At 37.6% G+C, this 21,959-nt stretch overlaps 1 protein-coding gene across 2 annotated transcripts in view; it reads right to left on the bottom strand.

Annotated features, from left to right (window-relative positions):
- Positions 1-5,507: 5,507 nt before the first annotated feature.
- Positions 5,508-21,959, bottom strand: part of LOC128205776 (uncharacterized) — a 28,325-nt gene continuing 11,873 nt past the window's right edge. Inside the window, exons 2-4 of one of the 2 annotated variants that reach the window (XM_052907712.1) lie at positions 18,947-19,084; positions 18,472-18,809; positions 5,508-15,952 (exon numbers count right to left, since the gene is read on the bottom strand). In XM_052907712.1, the coding sequence (XP_052763672.1) occupies positions 8,475-15,952; positions 18,472-18,733 (7,740 nt within the window). In that variant the 5' untranslated portion in view covers positions 18,734-18,809; positions 18,947-19,084 and the 3' untranslated portion in view covers positions 5,508-8,474. The remainder of the gene's footprint in view (positions 15,953-18,471; positions 18,810-18,946; positions 19,085-21,959) is intronic. The other variant, XM_052907713.1, reaches the window with a different exon arrangement.

Here is a 21,959-nt window from a genome sequence, read left to right as displayed (position 1 = left end):
AAAAGTTACTTACCAAAAATTGTGATTTGTCAAAATATACCATGTACGATTTTTATTATAATCATTTGAAATAAATGTGTATGGTAGCAACGTTGAGCTAGAATTAACGGACACAGATTCATTTTTAGTATCATGCACAACACCGGACATTTTCCAAGATATGTTGGCCTATTCACATTTGTTTGACACTTCAGATTTCCCTAAAGATCATTTTTTATATACAGTAGTGACTTCAACAAAAAAGTAATGGGAAAAATGAAAAGTGAAACAAATGAGAAATGTATTAGTGAATATTGCGGTTTGCGATCGAAAATGTATGCATTTAAGTGTGATGATATAGATGAGAAAAGAGCAAAAGGGATATCAAAAGCGGCTGTTAAAAATCATTGACTCTTAATGATTATAAACATGTATTATTTAATAATTCTCAAATGCACTCAACAATGCATTCGTTAAGAAGTCATAACCATAAAATTTATCTGGAAACAATCAGCAAAGTAGGATTATCTAGTTTTGATGACAAAATATTTTTATTAGAAGATGGAATTAAATCATATGCTTATGGACATTATAAGATACAAGACATATAATTTCTATGTTTTATACCAAATTACATCTAATTTCATGTAATTTCATGTGATGTTATCTACTGCTCTACTGTTGCAATGTAACCTAAAATAAATAATAATAAAAATAAAAATGTATGATCTATGTTAAACAAATTGTTTGAATTCAATTATAATCAACTTTATTTGTATTTGCATTGTATTGTACTTATAAGAAAATAAATATTGAAATCTTGTCTGATATTTTAGTTATTGATGCGACATACCGGAATGGTATAAAATAGCTCATCAGACATGTCCTCAACCTGCAAAAATTAAAAAATTAAAAAATAAATAATAAAAATAATAAATAAAATTTTCCCTTCTTATTGGTGACCAAGAGACATTTTCAAAACCAAAACCTCTCAAATATGTCTGGAACTGGTTAGAAAAACGTATCTGAGCTTGAGCCATTTTTGTATTTTTTAAACACTTTAGACAACTGTTAAAGCACACACTTACAATATCCAATTTGTTCGGTTTGTTATATACCACTATTGACAATCCAAAAAAATAAAAATATGTCTTGGACGTTGATTATTCTCGTACTATGGGCTCGTCTTTACGTCCTGTATATACGGTTAAAAAGGGAATGAATTTACATCTATCCGGATATTCTTCAATCTCTTGATGGCTATTGTACTGATCAACTATGGTTTGAAAATTGGTACTTCTTAATAAATCTGTCATATGTCTATGACTATCTCGCAACCATTCGTATATGGAAATTGCTTCAAAATCGGTGATCCAAGGTAGCATAGTTCCATTCTCATTCCAAAAGGAATCAAACATTCTCCTGTTTGAGTCATATGGTGTCAAATTATAACTCATATTAGCCGGTAAAACAATGGCTGCCAACTTCAATCGCAAAAAGATTATACTGATAATCAATGGAGACCCAGTTAAACAATGACCCTTTGTCTTGGATTTCAAACAATGGCTAAACATAACCGCTAAGAGCGGGAAATCGCCAAATATGACCGCTAACGCGCGAAATTGCTAAATATGGCCGCTAACGCGGGAAACCGTCAAATATGGCCGCGAGAGTCCCATGGCCGTTAACGCGGGAAATCGCCAAACATGGCCGCTAACGCGGGAAATCGCCAAACATAGCCGCGAGAGTCCCCTTTTTACCCTACTAAAACAGTCTAAATATTTCAGAAATTTGGTTATTATGCCTTAAATCTGTAAATTTGTTCTTATGTTTCAAATTAATGTACAACCATTTGTAACTTATTTCGAATACCATAGGAATACTCATGTATACATACACTTATAACGTAGCATGTAAACAACCCAATATAGCTGACCTCGGGCAAACAACTGGACCAATATGAAATCATCTAATTAATAACCAGGGGCGTAGATAGGCCTAAAAATCTTGTTGGCCCGATGGTTCTATGTGATTTTGGGGATAACTCCCCATCCCCCCCCCACACACACACACCACAACCACCACACACACACACGCACGACTTCTTTCTAATTTAGAAGGAAAATGGTGCAATTTCGAAGCATTCCAGGCGAAAAAAGCACAATTATCCCACATTCATTTTATATGCACATTTTACACACTTAATTATATATGCAATGATTGCAAAAAATCAAGCAATAAACACCCAACTTCTTTTGGTAATATATGTTATTAAAAAACTTTTGAGTTGTTCAAAGTGTTTGAGCAGCTATTAGTTTTTTATTTTTTTGTTTATTGGTTTATTTAAATTTTGTCATTTAAAAAAGTGTAAGCCCAGGCCTACAAGGCCTGTATATAGCTACGCAACATTATATTATTTCGAATATCTGAACGTAGGTATATCATACGAACACATTCATACAGAATCATATAAGCTCAATCACACTATATGAACAGAAGTAAAACAAAACATGTATCGCTATAATACTGACCTCGTTCGAAACTCCAAAGTCAATAGAAAATACTGTCATTATTTCTGCTACATGTTAAAATCTTCTCCCCAAATCACAACATATAACCACTATTCACGAGCTGTCCTAAAGCTCTTTTTTCTTGAGGTTACTAAAGCCAGTATTTGACCACATGTTCAAATTCTCTACATAGTACTATACATCGTATAACCGCTCTTCACACGCGCTCATGTTTTTGGACTAAAAAATAGTTTTCGCGATAATGCATCTGAAAACACTTATTTTATCATTTTTTTACTCTATGATAATGAAATAACAGAAAATATATAGTTATAGCATAAAACAGTTTTTGGTTTTAGTGGGGTTTGAAATCACGCCGGTAAATTCAAGAAAAAAATAGAAGACAATCGGCTAGTCCACACGACCACCGGGACTTTAACAAATATGGTGGATATGTTGACCTGTTCAGGATACATTGATAACATGAAGTGATAATGTCAATCAACCAATCACGCAACACCACATCCGTAATTAATGTTCAATCTCGTTACAGGCACTAATGAAATTTGTAGTCTTCAAATACGATATTTGAGCAAAATTCAATATTTGCTGAAGGCTCCCAGCTTTTGGAAAAACAAATATTTTGTAATTAAAAAAGTGCATTTTACAAACCATGAGCGAGTCACTTTAAACTACACTTCTCTGTTTCATTGATTTAAAACAAATCAATGACGCGGAAACATTTAAAGGCTGTTTCTCAATTATCTATGCTCTAGGCTGATCGATAGAATATAAGGCCTTTCCAAATAACAAGTATCAGGGGCGGGTCCAGGAATTGACGTTCGAGGGGATGTAACTTAAAGGCGCATCTTTTTGCCTTAAACTGTTTGCGTGGCGTTACTCCATCAAAATGTTGTTTAAAATTCATAGCCGGTAAAGGTTCATTATGAGCGTATTTTATTATATTTTTCTACGCTAATGACATAAAAGGTAAAATTGGACGACTTTAGAGGGTTCACGCACCTGAAGCCCCCACCCCCTTCTCTTAATCCGCTTGTGGTTATAGAGGTACAAATAATACTCAGTGTGTCGTCTGCAACATTACTGAATGTTGATTCAATTTTAATGGTAAGAGACCTCATTGCCATCAAATTCTAAATGTATGACTCTTGTAAATATTTAAATAAAAACTGTTAAGAAAAGCCCAGATGTCAAAACAAAAAAATATCATTAAATACCTCATCGCGGGATCATACTGTGTTGATACCACAAGCGGGTGCAGAGGGAGGAGGGGCAGGGGGGGGGGGGCGCACACCTTTTTATTATTTTACTTTGTATTTCAATATGGGAGAGAAAAAGTAATCAAATACGCCAGAAATTCCCCATTTCGGACTAGAAAATGTTCATATTACATTGGGGGAGTACCCCCCCCCCCCACACACACACACCCCACATGCCCAAACTTTAAGCTCAATAGTTTCCACTCTGAATGAGGGGCGCAAGTGCCTTAGTTACACCCCAAGTTATAAAGCAAGTACAAGACCTTATTTCTGAAATAGACTATCCGTGGGGTCAGTCTTGACACAAAACTTTAACATAAGCTATGAAACGTGTGAGGTGTTGATCTAGCCTGAAAAATAAGGCATTTATCTGTAAATCTGGACTAGATGTATATGTACTTTTGGTCAATTTTTGCTTAACTCGACGGGCTCCTTGCTACTTTTGAGAAGTAGCTTGTTTTAACCCTGAGGGTTCAATGTTTCTAAATAGAAATACGTAGGTGAGAAATAGCACAACCCTGAGGGGCATATTGTTCGTATATAGAAGTTCATTTATTTCGTAACGTTTGGCCCATCCCTGAGTAGGTCAGTTTGGTCTCTCCCTGAGTGGGTCAGTTTTGCTCAACTCTGAGTGTGTCAGTTTGGTCCATCTCTGAGTGGGTCAGTTTGGGTCATCACCGACTAGGTCAGTCTGGCCCATCCCTGAGTGGGTCAGTTTTGCTTAACTCTGAGTGGGTCAGTTTAGCCCTTCTTTGTGTGGGCTAGTTTGGGCCATTACCGAATAGGTCAGTTTGGCCCATCCCTGAGTTGGTCAGTTAGGCTTAACTCTGAGTGGGTCAGTTTAGCCCATCCCTGTGTGGGCTAGTTTGGGCCATTACCGAATAGGTCAGTTTGGCCCATTCCTGAGTTGGTCAGTTAGGCTTAACTCTGAGTGGGTCAGCTTAGCCCATCCCTATGTGGGCTAGTTTGGGCCATTACCGAATAGGTCAGTCTGGCCCATCCCTGAGTTGGTCAGTTAGGCTTAACTCTGAGTGGGTCAGTTTATAAAACCAAATTTGGTCATAATGTGTTTTGGCATCCCTGTCGATAATTTTTCCATACCATAACCATTGACCATTTCGATAACCATCCATATCGCTCTAGTCACTTGGGAGTTATCGTCCTTTGACTATAAAAAATAAATATAATCAGTCGTGTCCGATCAATAACTTTAGAAGCCTTTGAAAAATCATCACTACCAGGCGTATTTTGTGACATTTGACGCTCTTGTTTCTATATAAAAGTACATGGTTCAATAAGACTCAACCCTGAGTGGCATCATCATCATCATCATCATCATCATCATCATCATCATCATCATCATCATCATCATCATCATCATCATCATCATCATCATCATCATCATCATCATCATCATCATCATCATCATCGACAACAAAAGCAACAACAACAACATCATAATAATCATCATCATCATCATCATCATCATCATCATCATCATCATCATCATCATCATCATCATCATCATCATCATCATCACCACAACCACCACCACCACCACCACCACCACCACCACCACCACCACCACCACCACCATCATCATCATCATCATCATCATCATCACCATCATCATCATCATCATCATCATCATCATCATCATCATCATCAAAATCAGAAGCAGCATCCAGCATTGACCTTTTTGTAATTTTTAAAACTGCAGAAGAATAAAAACGAAAGATCAATTAAGATAATTTATTAATACATTTTATTTTGCATCATTTCTTGCAAAAAAATATATTTTGCATAGGCATGTATAACAAATAATTTATCAGAATACATTATTATCAATGATTGCCATGAAAAAATAAAGGCATGGAATTGCATCGATTGTATGTACAATTCTACTAACAAACAATTCTTGAACACGAATGTCCCTTGCATTGAGTATACATGAGTATATACAATACATGAACTCAATATCGATCCGCTGAGGAACTGGTAGTGCATGTACACAACATTTGCAAAAATAGCTACATGTTTGACAAAACCATCTTTACATAATGCATGTTTAGTACACAATATTACTATCAAATTTTATGAATATAAATGCTTGTTGCATTAATTTTCACATTATTAGAAATATAAAACTCAACAAGAACTTGTATTATATATACATAACATTTGTAAACATTTTACATGTGTAACAAATATATGTTCATAGTGCATGTTTAGGCAATATTATGAATTAAATTGTTTGCATCCAAAATATTTTCTTATAAAGTCGAACCCCGTTGACTCGAATTCGCTTGGCTCGAATTCCTCGTTGGCTCGAACTGAATGTTTAAGACCGATTTCTATATTATACTAAACAAAGGCATTCCCGCTTGGCTCGAGATTTCTGAGGCTCGAGGTATTTTCGCCGGTCCCTTGGAGTTCGAGCCAACGGGGTTCGACTGTATATAAGTTAACACAAACTATGACACATGAGCACAAGTTGAATCTTGATTGACAAAATATAACAGAAGGTTCCACTTAAGTTTTAGCATTCATACTGAGTCCATTATCAATACATAATATGGGTTCAAAATGATGGTAAATCTTTATTTTATTTTAATAGTGTTTTTATTGCTTTCAGTAGAGCATTGAAATGGACACTGTATACAAACTAGTCGCAAACATAACTGTTTATACAGAGTCTTGTCACCGTCGGAGACCCACGACTTACACATTCCGCTCACTCCATGCAACAGATAAATAGGTCTCCCGTGGGTATCCGACGATGACTTTTCGTAAAACATTTCAAAGTAACCTGTACTCTCACAAATGTTTTATTTTTGTTTTATTTATTTTGCCTCAGAATTAACTGAGTTGGTGGCAATGCCTTAATACAGTCATAAAAGATAACTCACAACAGAAATGATCTCAATTGTCTGGAAAACAGCCGATAAAATTATATTTCTTAAAGCATTAGTTTAGCCATAAAGCACCTATTTTACGTGAATATGAAAACAACGGTCTGCTCTTTTGTCAGCAGTCTTATGTCACTGATTTCCAGTAGAAAAGGCTAAGATTGGCTCATTTCAGAAATATAAGAGTCAAAACAATCAATCTGTGAGAGTGCAGCTTTAATACAACGAATAAACAAAATACACTACTCCTGTAAATAGAATGTCTTTTCGACAGATCCAAACAGTAACAATAATGATGAATATTTCTGTGTTGAAATATAAAAAAGGAATATCTAAAGTAAAATGATTTTCAAAATATAAAATACAAATCGGTGTCAGTTTTTATCAATGTTTGTTTGTCACTAGAATGTTTTCAATACATACAATATACAGACAAGAAAACACTCAAAGATTTTATTTAACTTGAAATCGAGTTCTTATACATATTATTACGCGAACACAAGAACGATCGCTGGCATATACTGATTTGAACAAAATTTTAAAGTCGAAGTCTATAACAATCTACTTTCAGTATCGTTAATATTCCTATTTTGGAAAAAAGAGCATCTCCTGTCATTAAAAAAACAAAACAATTTACAATAAATATTTAGTGGGAACTTCTGACCCTTTTGATTGGTCACTTTAATATCTGCTTATATATGTTTTCATATGTAAAAACATTGAACATTTATAAACCCACAAAATTATCGTAAACGCTGCAAACAATATAAAGTACACGCATTAATGTACTAGCAATCATATTTTTAGGTACCAAATTTATATCAGCATGTTTTCATTTGTAATATCATTTTGCATTTTAATCCATTCACCTGTGTGACAGACATATGAAAAAGTTACATATTTTTTCTCAAATGTTTAAACGTTCTTTTTAAAATATTTGAAACGGGATATTAATACATGTTCTATAGCGGGATGAATCACACAAGAAATGAATATTCTTATGTTTTAGCTTATTAAAAAAGAAGCTAATGCCACTGTTATGTGCTTCTTAAAATAAACAATTTATTTTGAAATCAAAATTTTAATATATTCAACAGGCAGATACAAAAAAATACGAAAGTAAAAATACAACAAAAGCTCACTGTACATAATTTGTCCTGCGTGATATCCAAATATCCACAACATATATATAAAAAAAACATCTGAAAGGTTTTGGCACCCAATTCTGCGATTAAACAGGGGACGACTCTATAAGACGATACGGAATCATATAAGCAGGCCTGACGTTGTAAGACTTAACGGAATATGACGCTGTAAGACGTTAGAGAATATGACGTTGTAAGACGTAACGGAATATGATGTTGTAAGACGTAACGGAATATGACTGTATAAGACGTAACGGAATATGACTGAGTAAGACGTAACGGAATATGACGTTGTAAGAAGTAACGGAATATGACTTTGTAAGACGTAACGGAATATGACTTTGTAAGACGTAACGGAATATGACTGTGTAAGACGTAACGGAATATGACTTTGTAAGACGTAACGGAATATGACTGTGTAAGACGTAACGGAATATGACTGTGTACGACGTAACGGAATATGACTGAGTAAGACGTAACGGCATATGACTATGTAAGACGATACGGAATATGACTATTTAAGATGAAACGAAATATGACTGTGTAAGACGAAACTTTATGTACAAACATTAAATAGTAAAACTATTCATTTCGCTGGATCGTTAATTTTAAAGATGCACTATCTAGATTTCTATCCAACGCGAACTTAAGTTAATTTGAGTTCAGCTGCAAACTCTTCAACACAATGTGATTCTCGCTAATAATGTCTTCACCGCAGACGGTGTTGGAAATGCTAGACTGCTGTGTTTCTATCTTGACTTCCTTGATCTCCCAAACCCGTCGTAAACATTCAATCGCCGAATCTAATTCCTCAACTGTAGAACCCAGAACAGGACAATCAGAGAAACTGATATCTGATACACGGAGCCCGACGGGAAGTTCGACCACTCCGCCTGCAGTATTGTCTGAGGCTTGAATAGCCTCTGTACTTGTCAGTAAGGCTACAAGCTGCTGGGCTTTAACTATTTTCACCTTTGCAAATTCAACCTTTTTCACACCGGTTATCTTGATAAAATCAAATACATTTATGTCAAAATATATTAAGCGAAACTTGAATGATTCCAACTTCTCCGTATAAGTTCGACTAACAGTCAATGAACTGAATATTTCCGGAGATAGGTTTTCAAACCATATTCTTCCACAAGGGCAACTGCTTTCAGATATGAACTGTAAAACATTGTTGCAAACTTCTGTTTGTGCACCAAACAATCGAACCTCCTCTAGACGCGGAAGGCCTAATGTCCCTATTTGTAATATATGACTTGTTCTGAGTGTTTGTAACTGAACACATTCCGATAAATCTACGCTATGAATACTCGTTGTATGTACTAAGCTAAGCATCGTAAGTTTGCTTGAGAACTTGGACCCGCTCACAAAGGACACCTTCATGGGCGGTATTTCTTGTATCATTTCAGGCCTCACGTAAACCCAAAACATCTCTAGGGAAGACGGGTTGATTGTTACACGGGACAGACGGGTGTTCTGTATAGTTATCTTTGAGAGATGTGCGAGCCCGCTGAGATCCAGGTGTGTATTTTTGCGGAAGGTTACACCGTCTATGAATATTTTATGCACATTTTGTGGAAACTGAATGGTTATATTCGTCATTAATGTTATCAATGATATATCAGTCAAACACGTTAATTCACTGAGATCCAGGTGCGTATCTGCAGGGAATGTCAATGTGTCAAGCCGCAGTTTCTGAAGTGCATCACAACGTTGCATGTTTCGTACAACGCATATATCTGTTACAGAATCGGATGAGGTATTTTCCATAACTAATTTCTGTAATTGATGACAATTTGCCAAATCAAGGGGAGCATCCATGATCACGTGCACTAAGCTGAGTTCTTTAAGATTGGAAGGGAATTGCGACCCGCCAACAAAGGACAACTTCATGGACGGTATTTCTTGTTTTAGTTCAGGCTTTACGAAAACCCAGAACTCCTCTAGACAAGACGGGTTGATGGTTACTCGGGACAGACGGATGTTCTGTATAGTTATCTTTGAGAGATGTGCGAGCCCGCTGAGATCCAGGTGTGTATTTGTGCGGAATATTACACCGTCTATGAATATTTCATGCACATTTTGTGGAAACTGAACTGTTATATTCGTCTTTAATCTTGCCAATGATATATCAGTCAAACACGTTAATTCACTGAGATCCAGGTGCGTATCTGCAGGGAATGTCAATGTGTTAAGCTGCAGTTTCTGAAGTGCATCACAACGTTGCATGCTACGTACAACGCATATACCTGTTACAGAATCGGATGAGGTATTTTCTGTACCTAAATCATGTAATTGCTGACAATTTGCCAAATCAAGGGGAACATCCATGGTCACGTTCACTAAGCTGAGTTCTTTAAGATTGGAAGAGAATTGCAATCCGCCAACAAAGGACACCTTCATGGGCGGTATTTCTTGTCTCATTTCAGGCCTCACGTAAACCCAAAACATCTCTAGGGAAGACGGGTTGATTGTTACGTGGGACAGACGGGTGTTCTGTATAGTTATCTTTGAGAGATGTGCGAGCCCGCTGAGATCCAGGTGTGTATTTTTGCGGAAGGTTACACCGTCTATGACTATTTTATGCACATTTTGTGGAAACTGAACGGTTATATTCGTCTTTAATCTTGCCAATGATATATCAGTCAAACACGTTAATTCACTGAGATCCAGGTGCGTATCTGCAGGGAATGTCAATGTGTTAAGCTGCAGTTTCTGAAGTGCATCACAACGTTGCATGCTACGTACAACGCATATACCTGTTACAGAATCGGATGAGGTATTTTCCATAACTAATTGCTGTAATTGCGGACAATTTGCCAAATCAAGGGGAACATCCATGGTCACGTGCACTAAGCTGAGTTTTTTAAGATTGGAAGAGAATTGCGACCCGCCAACAAAGGACAACTTTACGGGCGGTATTTCTTGTATTAGTTCAGGCTTTACGTAAACACAGAACTTCTCTAGGGAAGACGGGTTGATGGTTACGCGGGACAGTCGGGTGTTCTGTATAGCTATGTTTGAGATATGTGTGAGACCGCTGAGATCCAGGTGAGTATCTGCAGGGAAGGTCAATGTGTCAAGATGCAGTGTATGAAGTGCATCACAACGTTGCATGCTACGTACAACGCATATACCTGTTACAGAATCGGATGAGGTATTTCCCATAACTTGCTGTAATTGCGGACAATTTGCCAAATCAAGGGGAACATCCATGGTCACGTGCACTAAGCTGAGTTTTTTTAGATTGGAAGAGAATTGCGACCCGCCAACAAAGGACAGCTTCATGGGCGGTATTTCTTGTATCATTTCAGGCCTCACGTAAACCCCGAACTCCTCTAGGGAAGACGGATTGATGGTTATGCGGGACAGACGGGTGTCCTGTATAGTTATTGATGAGAGATGTGTAAAACCACTGAGATCCAGGTGAGTATCTGCAGGGAAGGTCAATGTGTCAAGCCGCAGTTTCTGAAGTGCATCACAACGTTGCATGCTACGTACAACGCATATACCTGTTACAGAATCGGATGAGGTATTTTCCATAACTAATTTCTGTAATTGCGGACAATTTGCCAAATCAAGGGGAACATCCATGTTCACGTGCACTAAGCTGAGTTTTTTAAGATTGGAAGAGAATTGCGACCCGCCAACAAAGGACAACTTCACCGGCGGTATTTCTTGTATTAGTTCAGGCTTTACGGCAACCCATAACACCTCTAGACAAGACGGGTTGATGGTTACGTGGGACAGACGGGTATGCTGTATAGTTATGTTTGAGAGATTTGTGAGACCGCTGAGATCCAGGTGAGTATCTGCAGGGAAGGTCAATGTGTCAAGCCGCAGTTTCTGAAGTGCATCACAACGTTGCATGCTACGTACAACGCATATACCTGTTACAGAATCGGATGAGGTATTTTCCATAACTAATTCCTGTAATTGCGGACAATTTGCCAAATCAAGGGGAACATCCATGTTCACGTGCACTAAGCTGAGTTTTTTAAGATTGGAAGAGAATTGCGACCCGCCAACAAAGGACAACTTCATGGGCGGTATTTCTTGTATCAGCTCAGGCTTTACGTAAACACAGAACTCCTCTAGGGAAGACGGATTGATGGTTACGCGGGACAGTCGGGTGTCCTGTATAGTTATGTTTGAGAGATGTGTGAGACCGCTGAGATCCAGGTGAGTATCTGCAGGGAAGGTCAATGTGCCAAGCTGCAGTTCCTGAAGTGCATCACAACGTTGCATGCTACGTACAACGCATATACCTGTTACAGAATCGGATGAGGTATTTTCCATAACTAATTTCTGTAATTGCGGACAATTTGCCAAATCAAGGGGAACATCCATGTTCACGTGCACTAAGCTGAGTTTTTTAAGATTGGAAGAGAATTGCGACCCGCCAACAAAGGACAACTTCACCGGCGGTATTTCTTGTATTAGTTCAGGCTTTACGGCAACCCAGAACATCTCTAGACAAGACGGGTTGATGGTTACGTGGGACAGACGGGTGTGCTGTATAGTTATGTTTGAGAGATGTGTGAGACCGCTGAGATCCAGGTGAGTATCTGCAGGGAAGGTCAATGTGTCAAGCCGCAGTTTCTGAAGTGCATCACAACGTTGCATGCTACGTACAACGCATATACCTGTTACAGAATCGGATGAGGTATTTTCCATAACTAATTCCTGTAATTGCGGACAATTTGCCAAATCAAGGGGAACATCCATGTTCACGTGCACTAAGCTGAGTTTTTTAAGATTGGAAGAGAATTGCGACCCGCCAACAAAGGACAACTTCATGGGCGGTATTTCTTGTATCAGCTCAGGCTTTACGTAAACACAGAACTCCTCTAGGGAAGACGGATTGATGGTTACGCGGGACAGTCGGGTGTCCTGTATAGTTATGTTTGAGAGATGTGTGAGACCGCTGAGATCCAGGTGAGTATCTGCAGGGAAGGTCAATGTGTCAAGCTGCAGTTCCTGAAGTGCATCACAACGTTGCATGCTACGTACAACGCATATACCTGTTACAGAATCGGATGAGGTATTTCCCATAACTAATTCCTGTAATTGCGGACAATTTGCCAAATCAAGGGGAACATCCATGTTCACGTGCACTAAGCTGAGTTTTTTAAGATTGGAAGAGAATTGCGACCCGCCAACAAAGGACAACTTCACCGGCGGTATTTCTTGTATTAGTTCAGGCTTTACGGCAACCCAGAACATCTCTAGACAAGACGGGTTGATGGTTACGTGGGACAGACGGGTGTGCTGTATAGTTATGTTTGAGAGATGTGTGAGACCGCTGAGATCCAGGTGAGTATCTGCAGGGAAGGTCAATGTGCCAAGCTGCAGTTTCTGAAGTGCATCACAACGTTGCATGCTACGTACAACGCATATACCTGTTACAGAATCGGATGAGGTATTTCCCATAACTAATTTCTGTAATTGCGGACAATTTGCCAAATCAAGGGGAACATCCATGTTCACGTGCACTAAGCTGAGTTTTTTAAGATTGGAAGAGAATTGCGACCCGCCAACAAAGGACAACTTCATGGGCGGTATTTCTTGTATCAGCTCAGGCTTTACGTAAACACAGAACTCCTCTAGGGAAGACGGATTGATGGTTACGCGGGACAGTCGGGTGTCCTGTATAGTTATGTTTGAGAGATGTGTGAGACCGCTGAGATCCAGGTGAGTATCTGCAGGGAAGGTCAATGTGCCAAGCTGCAGTTCCTGAAGTGCATCACAACGTTGCATGCTACGTACAACGCATATACCTGTTACAGAATCGGATGAGGTATTTCCCATAACTAATTTCTGTAATTGCGGACAATTTGCCAAATCAAGGGGAACATCCATGTTCACGTGCACTAAGCTGAGTTTTTTAAGATTGGAAGAGAATTGCGACCCGCCAACAAAGGACAACTTCATGGGCGGTATTTCTTGTATTAGTTCAGGCTTTACGGCAACCCAGAACATCTCTAGGGAAGACGGATTGATGGTTACGCGGGACAGTCGGGTGTCCTGTATAGTTATGTTTGAGAGATGTATGAGACCGCTGAGATCCAGGTGAGTATCTGCAGGGAAGGTCAATGTGTCAAGCTGCAGTTCCTGAAGTGCATCACAACGTTGCATGCTACGTACAACGCATATACCTGTTACAGAATCGGATGAGGTATTTCCCATAACTAATTTCTGTAATTGCGGACAATTTGCCAAATCAAGGGGAACATCCATGTTCACGTGCACTAAGCTGAGTTTTTTAAGATTGGAAGAGAATTGCGACCCGCCAACAAAGGACAACTTCATGGGCGGTATTTCTTGTATCAGCTCAGGCTTTACGGCAACCCAGAACATCTCTAGGGAAGACGGGTTGATGGTGTGCAAAAGTGCATGATCAGTTCCAATGCCTGAATCTGGGTTAAGCAGTGCGTGTTTCAACGTAATTCGTGGCTCTTTAATTCCATTGTCAAAACATTCTTTGTGGGTCATTGCAATTGTTGTTTGATAGGCAATTAGTTCGGATGTGTAAAATGTGCCATCTCTAACAAACAACCGTTTGCTTTCATTAAACATATCTACACACTTGCAACCTTGTTCATAGTTCATGACACATAAAAAAGACAACATATCGGGTGACACAACAGAACCAAAATTTTCTATGAATTTTCTCCAAATATCACTATCAAAACTATGCGAAGATAGAAACACACATGCAAGCATCTCCTTATAAGTCTGATGTAAAAATGTGTACACATTGCTCTCTCCTGATATAGTTTTCAAGCTTGTTTTCGAAAGAAGTCCAGATTTGAGAAGTACCGACGTTTCATCTTTCTTAAGTTTTCTTATTTGGTGTTCTTCTATTAAAGATTTATTATCGCCTAAAAGTGAATAAGCAGCCAGTTTTCCAATAGCGTAAATTAGTTTTGCTAAACCACAGCACGCGTAATTTCTTTCATCAAAACATTCGGGAAGTGCATGTGGTTGACCATTGTTCTTGTAATACTCACTGAGATCTTGTACGAGTGATTCCTCCTTCTTTTCGGTACTACGTAACATCAGTTCTATCATATTTGCATATACATGCGACCTTGTCTTACCAAGGTATGTCAGTCCGGTCTGACGAGGTACTGACGTTGTACCGGAATCTGAACATAATCTGTGAACGGTTGCATTGTCCGAACATGTTTTATTCTCACTGCGTTTATCGTGATAGATACATAACAACTGCAGCGCAAACATTGGATTTTCGAGCTGAGATTCTAAACATTGAGTTTTGACAGCGTCTAAGAAATCATCTGTATCATATGATGTCTTGAAATGCTTGTTCAAACATTCGTTCGCATGATTCACAAGTTGTTTGGACAAATCTTGTTTCATAACCTCAATTTGTGCATGTGTATATTTTTTTTGCATACTTATGTTTGCAAGTTTCCAAGGACGTGATGTAATGAGAACAGTATACTTTCTATTTACAGGCATAGACATTATCAAGGGAATTTTACATTCATCTAAGCCGTCTAAAATGAACAAACCGTTTTCTTTCGACAATATATTATCAAAGGCTTTATTATCCCGCGTTAACTTTGTGTCAACAGATTCCGTATGCGAGAAAATGATATCCTCTAATTTAGCGCATTGGTTTTCACGTAAATTGATGTAAAACAAATAAGTAAATTCCTTCAAATACTCAATAATGCTAGAAACGCTTTGGGTGCCACTAACCGTTGATTTCAGATCGGTCGTTCCCTCTTGAACCTTACACCACGATAAAACTAAAAACTTACAAAATGATGTCTTTCCAACACCAGCGTCTGCGGTGAGAAATATGATACCTTTCGAACTGAACAACTGTTCCAAATTCGAAAGAGGTTCTGTAGTCTGTTCTTTTGATGTCTTGTCTTTATGAATCGACTGAAGAATAACCCTACTAATGTTTGGCCATAAATAGAGGTCCTCAAGTCCTGAATCTTCCAGATTTAAGCAAGGACCAAGCGGTAGCGAGCAGTTATTTGTGCCATGATATACGATGAGACCTTTCTTCAGATCTGTAAAATAAAGGACCAAGCAATAGTGTGCAGTTGTTTTCCGGTGATACATGATAAGAGCCTCCTTCAGATCTGAAAAATAAAGGGCCAAACGTTAGCGTGCAGTTGTTTTCCGGTGATACATGATTAGAGACTCCTTCAGATCTGTAAAATAAAGGGCCAAACGTTAGCGTGCAGTTGTTTTCCGGTGATACATGATTAGAGACTCCTTCAGATCTGTAAAATAAAGGGCCAAACGTTAGCGTGCAGTTGTTTTCCGGTGATACATGATTAGAGACTCCTTCAGATCTGTAAAATAAAGGGCCAAACGTTAGCGTGCAGTTGTTTTCCGGTGATACATGATAAGATCCTCCTTCAGATCTGTAAAATAAAGGGCCAAACGTTAGCGTGCAGTTGTTTTCCGGTGACACACGATAAGAGCATCCTTCAGATCTGTAAAATAAAGGACCAAGCGTAAGCGTGCAGTTGTTTTCCGGTGACACACGATAAGAGCATCCTTCAGATCTGTAAAATAAAGGACCAAGCGTTAGCGTGCAGTTGTTTTCCGGTGACACATGATAAGATCCTCCTTCAGATCTGTTAAATAAAGGACCAAACGTTAGCGTGCAGTTGTTTTCCGGTGATACATGATTAGATCCTCCTTCAGATCTGTAAAATAAAGGGCCAAACGTTAGCGTGCAGTTGTTTTCCGGTGATACATGATAAGATCCTCCTTCAGATCTGTAAAATAAAGGGCCAAACGTTAGCGTGCAGTTGTTTTCAGGTGATACACGATAACAGTCGCAGTAAGATCTGTAAAATAAAGGGCCAACCGTTAGCGTGCAATTGTTTTCCGGTGATACACGATAACAGTCGCAGTAAGATCTGTAAAATAAAGGGCCAAGCGTTAGCGTGCAGTTGATAATTCGGTGATACTTAATAAAAGCAACCGTCAGATATGTTTAATGAAGGACCAAGCGCTAGCGTGCAGTTGTTTTTTTGGTGATACAGGATAACAGTCGCCGTCAGATCATTATCATGGAAACCAGAGAACGGTGTTCCTGCTTTATAGAGTATTTTTCTTCGATTACTAATATCGTATATTATACCTCACATAAATTTATCATTTCTTTATATATATAATCTCGATCGGTTCGTATATCACAGTATTTTGATGAAAATTCAGTATTATGACGTCAGCGGTCAATATTATATTTTGGGCCGGTCTGGACCTCGCCGAAAATGTAATATGGACCGCTGATGTCATACGATTTGATAGTGCGGCTTGCTATTTTCACAACGGCGAAAAACATGTCGCAAGTAAACATTATCAGGTTTGTTAAAAAACACATTTAAATCGCTTTAAAAATATTGACTTATAATGAAAAGTGTTCGGTATAATATAAGACATATAACACACCACCTCGGGCCATATGGCATATTAAGGACCGGTCAGTCAGCCCCCGAAGGTGAATGGATCTCGGCTAGAGCCATATACACCAGTGGTGGCTGAATGGCCGGTCCTTATAATGTCATATGACCCTCAGTGGTGTGTTATATTTCTTAAGTAAGATCCCTGCCCGAAGCACACATTTTTAAATACACATGAATGTATTGTAAAATAAATAAACGTTTTATAAATACAATTCGATGATAGAAAGACCATTGATGCAACACATCAAAGGGTGCCAAAATTTAGCATGTAAAGTTCGTTGGAAATGAATGACAAACGAATTATAAAAATAGCTTTTTTAAATAATATTCTTTCATCGGTTTTAATTAAACACCACGTGACGGCTCTCGTCCAGTCTGTGTCTTACAAATAGAGTGGGAATGATACGCCGAGAAGCCGATCGTGATGTACACTGTGATATATGTATCCGTAACGTGATATATTGCGATACGGTTCTTTTAATATTAGTTTTAAATATTATTTTTCCGGTGTCAATTACAAACACCACGTGACTACTCTCGTCCAGACAATGTGTATATTGCGATAGATATATTTTATTTTACGCAGTAATTAAGTAATTGCAGATACGCAGATGATATTGACCCATGAATCATGAATAAAGACTTTAACATCAACATGATATAACTGTTTTCTTGTTATCATATTTAAGATTTTTTTATTACAGTTAAATGATTTTTGACAGAATGATTTATTCATTTGTTGTAAACGTTGAAACAATACAAAATTATTCAATGCTACATGCAGCTTATAATTACAGTAAAAAAGGATCGCACTTTTAACGAGATGATGCATTATTCTGATTTTGTTGAATCAAGTCTTGCATTTAACTATTTTTACGTCTTATTTGCATAATGTCGGTCATTTAGTCCATTGACCATACTTACTCACAAATAAGATGTAACGTAATTCATGCAATTGTTTTGATTACCAAAAAAGAAAATAAATATCGAAAACAATGTTTTTGTTTTAATTGTGGTCAATTTTAATTTGGGAGTAACAGTACATCTTTAACAACAAATTTGATATTAAAAGATTGAGAGCGTGTTCCCATGCCGTATGAACGCAAAAAGGCACGCAAAATTATTAATGAAGTTTTCTTGCAGAAAGCCTCAATATTATTTCAAAACAAACCACTGACCTGATTTAAACGAGGTCTGTTCATCTTCATTCAACCCTTTTATGTTCTGGAGGGCTTTGTCTTCAGCATCTTGTATAGCATGGACGCCTACATCTGTCTCGTACTGGAGCACGTCACCAAGGACCGACGCTTTCCTCTCTAATTCATCTTTAACTATACTTCCAACATCTTGTATACGGTCGATGGTAACTTCAGCTTCATTTTCAAGCACTTCGACGAAATCCCCAGTTTCTCTCTCTAACGCACGTTGCTGTTCAGCCATTATTGCTTGCTCTGTTCAACAGGTCAAGTGCTGCTTCGATGTCTGAACGTCCAATCACAAGTTCGTCTCTCTCCAGCTGTGAAATAAACTATTGCTATATTAATTATTAGCGTGTGTTTCAACGTCAACGTACACCCAACTGCAAGACATAAAATGCATGTACACTTTGAACATTAACCGATCATCTATATCCAGAATTCCACAAAGTCTTACCTTATAGAGCTGGTCTACGGCATCTTGCGCACGGGGATTGTCTTTGATGGATGTGGAGTCAGAAAATAAGGCCTTCAGATCAGACAGCCAGACCTTTATGTTATCGTCAGTACCCTCAAGTTTCGGAGCATCACGGACCTACAATACGGATACATCATTGTATGTGCATTGAAATTAACTGAATCATTTATGAAGCGTTGGAGAACGTAAGCTAAAGGTAAAACATCATCTTAAGAAGCACGTAAGCTAAGGGTATAAAGTCAGTTAACCATTCCTTAAAGTCAGCGTACTACTACTACTACTACTGCTGCTGCTGCTGCTGCTGCTGCTGCTGCTGCTGCTGCTGCTGCTGCTGCTGCTGCTGCTGCTTCTACTACTGATTATGATTATAATAATAATAATAATAATAATAATAATAATAATAATAATAACCAGAAAAAATATATATTGTGCAAGGTGTACAACTGCACATTACTAGCTAGCTATTATGTTTCAATCAATTCCTTCAAGTAGTTTTTGATACCAGTCTGCATTATAAAACAAATAAACAAGGGGAAAACCTTTTTCAAAGTATGTGCCTCAGAGTCATAATCACAACTTCACATCGGTTTCTATGTATGTGCCAAGTTTCAATCTATATTTGAGTAAGAACAGGACTTTGTTTACATCATTATACCTTGCAGGGTACTCAACTTAACATTGCTGTCAATCTATGTGCCAAGTTTCAATCTATATTTGAGTAAGAACCAGGACTTTGTTTACATCATTATACCTTGCAGGGTACTCAACTTAACATTGCTATCAATCTATGTGCCAAGTTTCAATCTATATTTGAGTAAGAACCAGGACTTTGTTTACATCATTATACCTTGCAGGGTACTCAACTTAAAATTGCTATCAATCTATGTTCCAAGTTTCAATCTATATTTGAGTAAGAACCAGGACTTTGTTTACATCATTATACCTTGCAGGGTACTCAACTTAACATTGCTATCAATCTATGTGCCAAGTTTCAATCTATATTTGAGTAAGAACCAGGACTTTGTTTACATCATTATACCTTGCAGGGTACTCAACTTAACATTGCAATCAATCTATGTGCCAAGTTTCAATCTATATTTGAGTAAGAACTAGGACTTTTTACATCATTATACCTTGCAGGGTACTCAACTTAACATCGCTATCAATCTATGTGCCAAGTTTCAATCTATATTTGAGTAAGAACCAGGACTTTGTTTACATCATTATACCTTGCAGGGTACTCAACTTAACATTGCTATCAATCTATGTGCCAAGTTTCAATCTATATTTGAGTAAGAACCAGGACTTTGTTTACATCATTATACCTTGCAGGGTACTCAACTTAACATCGATATCAATCTATGTTCCAAGTTTCAATCTATATTTGAGTAAGAACCAGGACTTTGTTTACATCATTATACCTTGCAGGGTACTCAACTTAACATTGCAATCAATCTATGTGCCAAGTTTCAATCTATATTTGAGTTAAAACCAGGACTTTGTTTACATCATTATACCTTGCAGGGTACTCAACTTAACATTGCTATCAATCTATGTGCCAAGTTTCAATCTATATTTGAGTAAGAACCAGGACTTTGTTTACATCATTATACCTTGCAGGGTACTCAACTTAACATCGATATCAATCTATGTTCCAAGTTTCAATCTATATTTGAGTAAGAACCAGGACTTTGTTTACATCATTATACCTTGCAGGGTACTCAACTTAACATTGCAATCAATCTATGTGCCAAGTTTCAATCTATATTTGAGTTAAAACCAGGACTTTGTTTACATCATTATACCTTGCAGGGTACTCAACTTAACATTGCTATCAATCTATGTGCCAAGTTTCAATCTATATTTGAGTAAGAACCAGGACTTTGTTTACATCATTATACCTTGCAGGGTACTCAACTTAACATTGCTATCAATCTATTTGCCAAGTTTCAATCTATATTTGAGTAAGAACCAGGACTTTGTTTACATCATTATACCTTGCAGGGTACTCAACTTAACATTGCTATCAATCTATGTGCCAAGTTTCAATCTATATTTGAGTAAGAACCAGGACTTTTTACATCATTATACCTTGCAGGGTACTCAACTTAACATTGCTATCAATCTATGTGCCAAGTTTCAATCTATATTTGAGTAAGAACCAGGACTTTGTTTACATCATTATACCTTGCAGGGTACTCAACTTAACATTGCTATCAATCTATGTGCCAAGTTTCAATCTATATTTGAGTAAGAACCAGGACTTTTTACATCATTATACCTTGCAGGGTACTCAACTTAACATTGCTATCAATCTATGTGCCAAGTTTCAATCTATATTTGAGTAAGAACCAGGACTTTGTTTACATCATTATACCTTGCAGGGTACTCAACTTAACATTGCTATCAATCTATGTGCCAAGTTTCAACCTATATTTGAGTAAGAACCAGGACTTTGTTTACATCATTATACCTTGCAGGGTACTCAACTTAACATTGCTACCAATCTATGTGCCAAGTTTCAATCTATATTTGAGTAAGAACCAGGACTTTGTTTACATCATTATACCTTGCAGGGTACTCAACTTAACATTGCTATCAATCTATGTGCCAAGTTTCAATCTATATTTGAGTAAGAACCAGGACTTTGTTTACATCATTATACCTTGCAGGGTACTCAACATTGCTATCAATCTATGTTCCAAGTTTTAATCAATTACTCCAACAAGTTTTTAAGTAAGTGTATGGACAAAGTTTGCAGTATAACTTTATGACAATGGACAAAGGGAGATTAATTTACAACAAAGTACCCCGAAGTTATAATAAGTTTTATTTTTTTAGTTCTGCTGCGGACAAAGTTTGAAGAAGAGTATAATGACAAATACAATATGTCGGCCTTCCAGTCAAAGGGGAAACATAATAATGATGATATTTATAATACATTTATTTTCAGTTGGTAACGCATTTAGAATATGTACTAACACAATACATC

This window comes from Mya arenaria, chromosome 10, assembly GCF_026914265.1.
Source record: "Mya arenaria isolate MELC-2E11 chromosome 10, ASM2691426v1".
Classification (NCBI taxonomy): domain Eukaryota; kingdom Metazoa; phylum Mollusca; class Bivalvia; order Myida; family Myidae; genus Mya; species Mya arenaria.
Note: the sequence above shows the minus strand (reverse complement) of the source record. Positions and strands in the feature narration are given on the sequence as shown.